Source organism: Homarus americanus, unplaced genomic scaffold, assembly GCF_018991925.1.
Source record: "Homarus americanus isolate GMGI-L3 unplaced genomic scaffold, GMGI_Hamer_2.0 scaffold32583, whole genome shotgun sequence".
Lineage (NCBI taxonomy): Eukaryota > Metazoa > Arthropoda > Malacostraca > Decapoda > Nephropidae > Homarus > Homarus americanus.
Window position 1 is genome coordinate 36,556,019 of NW_024713129.1, and position 11,709 is coordinate 36,567,727.

The 11,709-nt window shown below is 40.0% G+C and overlaps 1 protein-coding gene across 2 annotated transcripts in view; it reads right to left on the reverse strand.

Moving 5' to 3' along the window:
- The window catches only part of LOC121869958, a 113,041-nt gene extending 106,259 nt beyond the window's left edge, over positions 1–6,782 (reverse strand). For both annotated transcript variants that reach the window (XM_042371580.1, XM_042371570.1), the window contains exon 1: positions 6,643–6,782. In XM_042371580.1, coding sequence (XP_042227514.1) covers positions 6,643–6,661 — 19 coding nt within the window. In that variant the 5' untranslated portion in view covers positions 6,662–6,782. The remainder of the gene's footprint in view (positions 1–6,642) is intronic.
- Between the last annotated feature and the right edge of the window lie 4,927 nt (positions 6,783–11,709).

An 11,709-nucleotide genomic window follows, 5' to 3' on the forward strand; every position in this document is an offset into this window, starting at 1 on the left:
ACAAGCTCTATGATAGCTTCTAGAGCTGGTGGCAGATCTAATATCACTGGTATGAAACAGTCAGTTTCAATCGTCCAGCCATGCTCCAATGGTGAAAGCATTTCACTGACTCCATCATAAGACCACTGAAGGGTTTGACACCTTACTCTCAATATATGATACTCCAGAGTTGCTGCAGTCGGTGGTAGGTTTTTCAGCCTCTGCCTGCGTTTTCTTGAAGAGATGCCATCTAAGTTTTGACAGTTCAGAAAAAGTCATTTGTGGACAGTAAAGCTTACAAACAAATTCCTCTTGACCAATATTCATGTCTGCAGGAGGGGCATTTGGTCTACTCATCAATCTCTTGGAAGCATTTAGGACCTTGGTGTTAGATTTCATCAAAGTGCTCCTACATGTTTCTTTTCTTTTCCAACAAATTTTCCTGTGCAGTCAGATCCTGTGAAGGCATGGAAACCAACCTGGAAGGCTCTCTGCATTGTCTGGCTCAATAGCATCATATATGGATGTGAAAGAAACAATGTGTCGTCGCTCACCAGTTCCTGTTATCATACTTGCATTTTCTCCAAGTTGAGGCGACTTTGATATGCCTAGAACAAACACATCAGTGTATGGTGATTGTGATGCAAATATGGCATGAATGATGAGCAGAGCATCTGCTTCTTCGTGGTTACTTTCAACTGTTCAAAATTTTCATCATTTGACTGAACGCCGTTCTTTGTTTTAGCGAGTGGCCTACGCCATAAAGTTCAAAGACAAGATGAAAAGCATCAAAACTTTTTGCCGTAGCTGATGTTTTGATGAAGTGGTCTTAAAACTCACATTTTTTTTGACAGACAAAGTGGACAGTTCGTGAACTAATGCCATGTCATCGATGATGAGAGTCTTATGACATGGTTCCTTTTGTGGATCTGCGATGCTTTGAACATCAGTAGACTCTTCACTTTTTGGAGCTGCTTCAAGGAGATCCATGAGCTTGCTTTTGTCTTGGCAAACAAGGACAGACCCATCTGGGGAGAAGAAAGATCTTGGGAGACAAGTGAATTCATACATGCCAATCGACTCTCGGAGATTGATTTCATCACGAGATTTTGCGATGATAAGCAGTCTAGTAAACAAATCTGTCCTGCTTAAGTTCTATAACTTGTGAAGGAAATTTGATGATTAAAGTCTTGCTTGCTGCTTTCCTTAACAGAAGATTAGCCTTGGACACCTTTTCCCAGATGCTTACTCGACCAACAATGCGTTGCTTGGCAAAATATTCGTAACTTTGTCTTCCAACTTCATATGCACATGGAATGTCATGCTTGACATTTTCTGGCAATACAGCGCCAGTTACCAAGTTTCAAAGGGCATCATTTTCCTGACAAACTGGATTACAGTCATAGCACAGCACAGTATCTAACAGATACACGTAGGCACACTTTATGCGTATATTATTCTGCATATTTATAGAAAGTGACTGGGTTATTTATGATTTTGATATTTTATGTAATGAACTTAATTTGAAAACCCAAATGGTAGTATATGATCCTTTATCACCTTAGAGGCTTAGACACTCAATGTGTCATGCCTGTCGAGCGATTTTTTTCCTCGCTTACTTCTTTGGACAAATACGACTTTAAATCCCATCAGAAAAAATGACACCATATATTTTCTTAATCTACAGGTTCCACGGTTTAAAATTATGCATGGTGCAAAAAATTTACATGACATTCTTACGGGACCACATATTGCTACATAAACACCGACAGTGCCTACACTGTATATACATATGTTGTGTTGTTAAAGTAAGAAAAACAATTAAGACCCTGCAATTGTGTGTAGATGAGGCAGAAAGTCAGATCAGCAACCTGGGACTTGGTCACAATTTTTGTGATGCCATAAGACAACACATTATGCTTCCAATATCTTCCCAGGATGCAGTACCTCCCTGTTTGGTAGCTGCCTAATACCTACTACCTACTGCATATTAACAACTAAGGTGTTTAGGCCCGTGTTTTATCAAATAACGCTTTTAAAAGATAAATCTCTCTTGTTTCGTTTCGACTCCTGATACTTAGGTGTTGTAAGAATTGTGTGCGTGGCTGACTGTGTATTTTATACCTTAACATTATAATGTCACCGATACTGATGCTAATAAAAGGCGACCAACGTGGCTGCACAAGTGTACAGCCACAGGTGAGTGTGGTACCCTGGCAGAACTGGTTTCAACTGGTGTCGACCTGTGTGCCGGGTTCGCGTACAATGTGCATAAGAACATAAGAACATAAGAATGGTGGAAACTGCAGCGGGCCTATTGGCCCATATTGGGCAGTCCCGTTTATACCCAACCCCTATTGCTCATATAAGCATCCAACCTATGTTTGAAGCTATCCAGCGTATTCGAGTTAATGATGATATTTGGGAACTTATTCCATTCATCCACTACTCTGTTTCCAAACCAGTGTTTACCTATTTCACGCCGAAATCTAAATTAGTCTAATTTAAAACCATTGTTACGAGTTTGCTCCTAGTTGAATAGGTTGAGTACCTTTGTAATGTCCCCTTTGTTTAACCCTGACTTCCATATATACACCTCTATCATGTCGCCCCTCGCTCTACGTCTCACGAGGGAGTGCAAATTAAGATGCCTTAACCTGTCTCTATACTCAAGGTTCCTAATGCCCGGGATAAATCTTGTCATTCTCCTCTGAATTCTTTCCAAGGATTCTATATCCATTCTGTAATACGGTGACCAGAATTGAACTGAGTAATCCAGGTGTGGTCTCACAAGCCCAAGATACAGTTTTAGGATGACCTCGCTAGTCTTGTAACTAACACTCCTTTGTATGAACCCAAGTACTTTATTACACTGTTAAAACAATCATATAAAATTTACAGAAAATTCACTGGTTATATTGTTGCCAAACATTTTCTGTATAATTTACAAAGATTCTGTATATATTTTTACATAAAATATCTGTTGAATTAATAGATTGTTGGATGTTATTAGAAGCTCCAACAATTGGAAGAGTGTCCAAACAACTTCCGCCGGCCCTGGGAATCGAACCCATGACAACTTCCGCTTGAGAGGCAAGAGAGGTACCACTCGACCAGCGCCCCCCCACCCCCCCATGTGATGATATGGCTCTCTTTGAAATAATGTAAACAAACACGGACATACGACGAAAGTGAAGCACAAACAACCGCCAACCGCATATTCAGTAATTTCATATAGAAATAACAGCGTTAACGTGCAATTTTAAATGTTCTTTGCATCATGAAGTGGATATAGTCTGAGAAAATGTCAGTTTATATTGATAATTAAACAAATTGAAACAGAGAAAGAGTGTCTGAAATATTTTACTGAACAAAAAAAGTAATTCAAATTACTACGTTTTCCTAGTCGGAAATACAGAAGAAACATGTAAAAAATAATGAATTTTCTATCAGCATATATAGCCTTGTTACGAGCAAAAACACAATGTTTACTTGCCTTAAGATTTCTACTTATCATTACTCCTAAATCTCTCTCACAGTCGGATTCCACAATGGCATCGTTGTTCATCTGGTAACTGGTTTCCCTGTTTACATCTCCTAAATTGAGTACTTTACATTTGTCCACATTGAATTTCATCTGCCATTTTTCCGACCATTCGAAAAATTTGTTTAGATCTTCCTGTAGTTTTGCAGAGTCCTCGTCAGATTTAATTACACGTCCTATTTTAGTGTCATCAGCAAATTTACTTATGTTGCTGTCTATGCCGATATCTATGTCGTTTATGTATATAATAAATAATAATGGTCCAAGTACTGAGCCTTGGGGAACTCCTCTAGTGACGTTGCTCCAATGCGATTTAGTGACGTTGATGCTCACTCACTGTTTCCTGTCCCATAACCACGCCCTAATCCATTTAAGGATATTACCTTTGATGCCATGCGCTTCTACCTTTCTAATTAGTCTTTCGTGGGGGACTCTGTCGAAGGCTTTGCTAAAGTCGAGATATACCACATCATAATTGTGCCATTCGTCCACCCATTCGAAAACTGATGAAAAGAATGTTAATAGATTAGTTAGGCATGAACGCCCGCTTGTGAAGCCATGTTGGGAATCATTGATCAACTTGTGCTTCTCCAGGTGGTTTCGAATAGAGTTTGAGATGATTGATTCTATTAACGTGCCTACTATTGATGTTAGACTGATTGGGCGGCAGTTAGAGGATAGTGATCTATCCCCCTTCTTGAAAATCGGTATTGCATTCGCTATCCACCCAGGATTCTGGTACTACACCTGTTTTTAATGACATGTTAAACAACTTTGCGAAGGGCATACTAAGCTCTTCCTTACATTCCTTTAAAACTCTGGCAAATATCTCATCGGGACCAGGTGACTTATTAGACTTCAGTTTGTCTATTTGCTTATTAACATCGTTACTAGTCACAACTATCTCGCTTAATTTGTTTTCTTCACTATCTCTGAACAGAGTCGGTACCTCGGGTATCATGTTTAAATTTTCGGTGGTGAAAACTGTTGAAAAATATTTATTCAGATTATTGTTCATTTCTCCGTCGTTATCACTGAGAAATGAGCAATAATCTGAATAAATATTTTTCAACATAGCATAATTATGCAGTTATAGCCACCTCGTATTAGTTGTGCATGAAACGAGACATGACCCGAGACATTGGTTTGTGTGCATGGAAGTGATCCACCATATCCCTCCTAACAACACCCGTCACCTCCCCTCCCCCTGCCCAATACGTCAGGTAATGTACAATGAAAGACAAAAGTCGTGTCGTGAAATTTGGCGAAAACATATGCCGAAGAGCTAAAAGTTTTGGTGTGCTCTGCCTTGTGGTAAGGCTGTCATAATGTTTCACAAGTTATAATTAATCTTCGGACAACACCGCGACACAACTTTTGTCTTTGATTGTACACTTACCAGAACTGATAGGCCACAAGTTCCAAGACCTCTCTCCCGGAGGGCCCCGTTTCCTTTATGAGTGCCTGTCGATATATCGCCCCCTCTGACTGTTAAACAGCCACCTTCCCACACAAATCCGTATTCGTGCCTGATCAATAACCGTTTTTCTGGTGTTCGATCACCACGCGATCAGGCCGCCCTGCCGAACGCCACAACTGTCACTGTGCTGGATGGCTCTTTTGTAAACAATGCTATATAGCTATTACCAAATGCCTGGGTTTTTTTATACATACACATATCTTTATGCCTTTATTCAAGACATCTTCAGAGGCAACTGAATTACATGGACGGAGAGAGGCTTAAGTACAGGGTGACATTACTAAACATGAGGTCAGGTCACAAACATGACATATACTATTCGGCACACCAACACCACTATATGGCATCACGAAAATTGTGACCAAGTCCCAGGTTGCTGATCTGACTTTCTGCTTCATTTACACGCAATTGCAGGGTCTCAATTGTTTCTCTTACCATTGACAACACAACATATATATATATCGTTTCTCACTTTTGATCTGCTTTTTCATTTTTGTATTTATATTTCTTTATTATTAATATTAATATTATTATTACAGTTACTGTATTATTATCATCATTATTTTATTATTTTATTTTTGTTTGTTTTATCACAAATTGTATTTATCGTGAATTATTATTACTATTACTTATTATTATTATTATTATTATTATTATTATTATTAATATTATTATTATTACATTTTCGCCCCCCAGGCCCCAATGTGGGTCAGTGACCTGTGCCCGGGTGGGCTAATCCCCGTAAAAAAAAAATAGTCATGTTAAGTCAGGTCACAAATATGGGACCCACTAATCATCTATCCTACATCTAGCTAGAATGCTATTTGGTAAACAATTACATTAGTGGTAAAACATTTCAAACTAGCCAAATCGCGTTTACTTGCCACTTGTTCAAATTATACATAACTATTCTTTGCCTTCATGTAGTTAGTTGTCTTTGAGTACTTCGTAGATAATTTGGCATGTCTCAGGAATGATTGCACTCAGACTTTGTTTAGAAACTCGCATGGAATGTTGCATACCTATAGGAGCATCCAGTTGTTAGATACCAAAGAGTAGCTTGGAGGTGTGCTCCTGCCGAAATACTCTCTCTGAATCTAGTATCCTGCCTCTCTATTAGTCGTTTCAAGTTCATTAAATATGTGTTTAAAACTTCCCTTGGAGCGCCTCTTAAGAAGTTACTGTTTGCACCACAATGTTATTTTCTTCACTCTTCTCTTCTTCTTTATCTCACAAACAATCACCATACTCCACTAAGTAGCTTACCATGTGCGCGAAACTGGTCAGACAACGAATGGTACTGTAAATGCTCCCTATGTGCAACTCATCCGGCACGCCTGGCCGACACTGTCGGAGAGATATCCCGTGTCAGATGGCATGTCGACAGGCTTAACAAGCCAGTATCTGTTCGAGTGAAGACACTAACTGGCCGGAAAATCTTCTTGCCGAATTATATCCGTGAAAAGAAAGAAGTTGATACACAGCGCCGCTGTAAACACTCAGTGAGAGGCATATGCAAAGCACACAGCAAGTATCATCACCTCGAATTCATTCAAAGCAAAACAAGTCGTACAAAGACAATGTTAGTCATTACCTCACTTGTCATCACCTTCGAATATTAAAGTGAGCTATCTCTTACTTGCCATTTTGAAGACCATGTAACGTGGGTTAGAATCTTGATTTTAGTTTACGTTAAAAAAATACACAGATGAAGTTTGAACGGATGAGACACCCAACACCACCCCGCCCGGCAGAAATTCAGAGAGGGACTGAACTACCACGTCGTAAAAACAAACAAGTGTATTATCCCTCGTCACATATGATGGTTTACATATGATTATTACGCGAGGCCCCCAGCACCCATCATATAGAAGAGTTATTCTTGTTCAGAGCTCTACTGCAACGTTGTGTGAGACAGTTTCTAGTTAGATTATTAAAATAAATATGGGAGTCGAAACTCTGGTAATTTGTATTGTAAGCCCGTTAGCTGGTTAAGTTATAACGAGTTAGGAGTTTATTGTACAACAGGTGATCAATGGTAGTAGTGGACCAGCCAACATAGGATTTTCCAACTTCTACTGCACTGACGTGTTAATAGCAGTTAACCATGCTATATCAATTCTACTTAAGAAAAAAGAAAATAGTTGTGGGTGGATGCCACGCACAATTTTTGTTTTAAAGGTGATTTTTCACAAAAAATTTAATTTCAAACCCATCTGTCTCGTAACAAAAGTTTGCATCAGTGCAATTATGCATTTCAAGCCCCCGACCAACAAGGGATGATCATGACAGAAACGTCTCCAGGCTACTTTGTTGCGACACGCCCCTTTTGCCATTAACCTATATCTCGTTTATATACTGCTTCACTCTACATGGTCTTCTTCTTCCCCACCCTGTCTTTTACCTCACTTTCAAATTCCTTTTCTATGCACTCCACGTTCTCTGAACAACGGCCAAATCACTTCAACTTATTCCTTTTAATCCACCCAGCCACACTGCAACTCACTCCTGATAGAATTCCCGTTGTTAAGATATCAGGCTGTCATGTCTACTGTCCTCATCATTGATGAAGAATATAAAATATAACTATAATAATGGACTGAACTTAAAATACCCTAGATCGTTTATAGACAAATGCCTTAACATCACTAAAAAATCTTTTTTTATAGAACTGATCCTAAACCGCCTTATAACAATGAGGAATCACTTAGTATTAACATTTAACAAAAAGGTCTCTCAAACTCCTCTACAACTGAAAACTTGGAACGTAATTGTAACGTTTAGTAACTCATGCACTGTAAAACTAATGTTAATTAAGAACTCCTCCAGCTATGCAGGTGGCTGCATTTTTTTCTTTCCTTTTTTTTAGAATCTTAAGTGATCGAGCCGCATCCTTAGTTGGCAGTCGGTGCCCTTGGGAAAAAAGTCGCATTTCATTTTAAATACCATAAACAAATCAAGTAATACAGCAAAAAATATTTTAAGCCGATTATTAATACTATTATTTGAAAAAATAAATTTACTCAATATCTTAAACAAAGTAAGCTGGTAATGAAACAAAAAAGAAATGTTAAAAGCATCAATTTATTGACAGGTTACGTTAGGTCTTTGACTTTTTTCCTGTGACTTTGTTTTGTCATGGATTCGCTTCCTAAATGTAGGGGGCCGATGATATGTCATTTAATATAGCCGATGTTATATGATTAAGTGTATTTATTGAAAGAAGTAATAATAATCTTATTTTTTCTCCCTATTTTTGCTGATATTAAATATAATTATAGCTAATTTGGCCTACCTAAAATATTTGTTGGGAGTGTAGAGAAACATCCACTTACCACCCATCAGAGTCATTAAAGGGTTAAGTTAACACTTTTAAAAAGGAGCTATTCTGAGACATCATCTCTCAAAAATCTAAGAGATATCTGTAGTAGGGACCACATTCAAGCTTCCCAACTAATGGTATTATCTTGACCGTCTGTATAGTAACTGACCTCGCTGGGAGGATCTTGGCTAAAGAAGCTCCTGGAAGAGAGAGTATCAGGCCCCAATATAGTGGGGAGCAAAAATGCAATTTCAAGAGAATCATGCAAATGGTGATACAATTCCACCAAATTTAGCATGAAAAATTCTATAATGATGCCAGTCAAGTCTGCCTGAATGTTTTCCATTTAAAACCTGTTGGCGGCCATTTTTTCAAGATGTACGCCTTATTGACCTTCACAAAGTTGATTTTTCTCTTATAGAATCTGATGAAGGACAATCTGATCATCTTGGTGTCGATCTGTATGTTTTCAAGCATGCTCAGATGATTGTTTATAGTTTTAAGTCCACGTAAATATGTTTTATCCACATAAAATAACACTTTAGTGTAACATAAGAAAAAACTACTAAAAATATTAGCACTGGTTCCCAGACTTCCTGACATCTTTGTGCATTTACTGCTGTTCACGACAAGCGCAGCTGCAAAGTGCTATGTGTAGGAAAGTCCAGAGCGAAAAACATTTAATCTCTTGGTTGCAATCTTTCTTACAGAACATTTGGTCAGCTCCTGACAGCACTATGCAATCAGGGAAGATCTGTCCAACATATCTGCCATGCCTTCTGCGTCCATCCCCAGCTGACAGACCGGTTTCTGGATTGGAGATTATTGCCTGGCCCCAGATGATACAGCCTGGGAAGGCAGCCTGCTGCATGTTCCTTGGAGGCTGCTCTGGGTTGGTGGAATGGAGTCATATGGTCTCTGGCCAGGGAAAAAGAGATTTAGTTCTGCCTCATCTACACCAGTGTCTGCACCAGATTCGTCGTACAGACAACAAATCTTTCCAGCTTCTGCAGGTCAACATCATCAACTGGCTGAGCTTAGTGAAGGCTTGAAACTTCATCGCTAAGACATTCCATGTTCAAGCCGTGCAGATTTTTCTTCCCCACTCTGGTGCCAGACACACACAACGCTGGTGCCAGTGAAAGCATGCAAAGATCCCACTAGCTTTAGTCTCTATCGCAGAAACCACATCATGAACTGAATCCATCGATGACTGGCTCAATAAAGGCAAACCAACATGTTATCAAGACCGCTAGTTGTAGTGATGGCAGTACAATAGACGACCACGACAGTGTCGAGTCTGGCTGATGATGAGGACTGGTTACCATCCATTGCTGCATCCCTAGCATGCACTAATATTCGTGTGTCTGCTCTCATGACAGCATGGTTTCACAGCTTTAGGATCTCTTGTGTTGCTAATGCATCTTTGTCACAACCACTGTGTTTTGTCGTCTGTTACTACTATTTTCCGGCGAGAAATTGGAATAGTTCTTGTCTTGTTTTTGTCATTCAAAGAAAGCCCAGTTTTTGGGAGTTCACTGGTTCCTGTAACTTTCCTCCTGATCCCCTGTCCTCTTTCGACCTGGCTTCAGATTTCAGACTTGATCTTTTGCAATGTCGATCAAACACTACATCCATCTCCTATTTTATTTGGCACCATAGAATTCCACTTTGGGCAGGATGTTTCTGGCATAGCATCAAGTCTGAGGTACGTGAGGCAGGGCATTGATCGTGCTGAGCCATCTATGATGATAGCATCTCCATGGTTTCTCTGTAGCATTCACTTGTGCTTAAAGGAAGCCAGCTGTGACTTCTGACATGTATGAAGCTTGTCATTGAGGGAGCAGGAGCATCTGTTCTTCATGCTTGAAGAATTTTGCAAGTTGCATTGTCTGTTCTGACTGGAGATGAAGAGTCGCAAGAACAGCTGACAGTCATCTATAACTTTGGGACTGGTAACAACGGTCATGTTTGAAGAAGGAGGATCTGTTTTTTCTGATTGATGGAAGTAACAGTACATTTGTTTTCATTCTTAGTCCTCTAACAATGACTGGAATTGTTTTTTCTCGGTCATGGTGTGTAATTTCAACCATTTAGCAATATTTGGATTCTACGTTCCTTGTGTCTAACGCCAGAAAGTCAGATGACTCTCTTGAAGGGTTGCCCATCTCCGCAGTCTTGAATTGCTTCCACCTTCAAAGAAAGATTTCTGTGCACTCAGGGTTCGTTTGATGTCGGTGCTGGTGGTGGTTCCATCTTTTGCACCTGGACGAAGCTTCATATCCAGCAACAAGACGACTAAATTTCTAGGTCCAGCCACCATCCACCTATAGTGCTGTTGGTTCCAGTCAAACCTAATTGGTTTCCATCGCCTTTTAATCACTGCATTGTTTTGTTCTATGGGCTTGATCCATTGCAATGGCAGAGAGCTTCTTCCTGTCTTTAGGACAACAGAGTTCCATTGTAGAACCCTCGCTACCCTGGATGTTGTTATCAAGGCAAACATCATGCCCTGAAGGTGAATTCAGCCATCGGGCCATACTCAACATTATTGTTCGCAAAGAAAAGAGATCAGCTCTGGAGAGAGTCAAGAGTTTGAAATTGCCTTCCTGAACAGAGTTCAATTATGGAAGATACAGGAAATGTATGTCCAGCACTAAGGTTCCAGAATCAGAACCGTAAACTCTCAAGCCTGTTGTTTACACCAGTTTTCAAAGTTGACCTTTCAGACTCATCAGAGCAATAGTCCTGGTATGCCTCCTTCACTTCAGTTTTCTGTAGAAATAAGCTGCTGTTGTGACTTGATGCGCTAGTTCGTCTTAGTTATGACTTGATACAGACAGAAAAGACTCCTGGTTGCACCAGATGAAGCCATCCTTCAAATAAGGAACCGTCCAACTAATTGCCTTGTAGTAGCGCGTTCCTCGTGATCTCAGTGCAGCCATCTGTATGTAGTCCTCTAAACATACACAACATATCTGTCTTCCATACCTGGTGTGTCAATGCCATATTGATTGTTTTGCCAGGGCATACAGTGCTGGTCAGCAGTTGCGACGCGATCTGACTCCTGGGTTCAGAAAAAGCCACTGCATCGCTGAACCTTCACAGACATCGCTTGATGTTGCCACAGAGTGTTGATCTAGAAGCAGGTCAGTAGACGTACTCACTTCAAATGGCTGACCTCTTATAAAGGCATGGTAGCTGATAAACTTCATCAAAGACCTTCAGCCAAGCATACTCCCGTAGGTGTGACTGATTTCGATCAGGTGCTGGAAATGACTGAGGTACTACCAAAGAGGATTGGGATTCTTCGTAGTATAAGCTGGTCAAGGATGAATGCCCCAGCTCAGGAACTTTGACCATCGTATCGCATTCCGCCTGGAG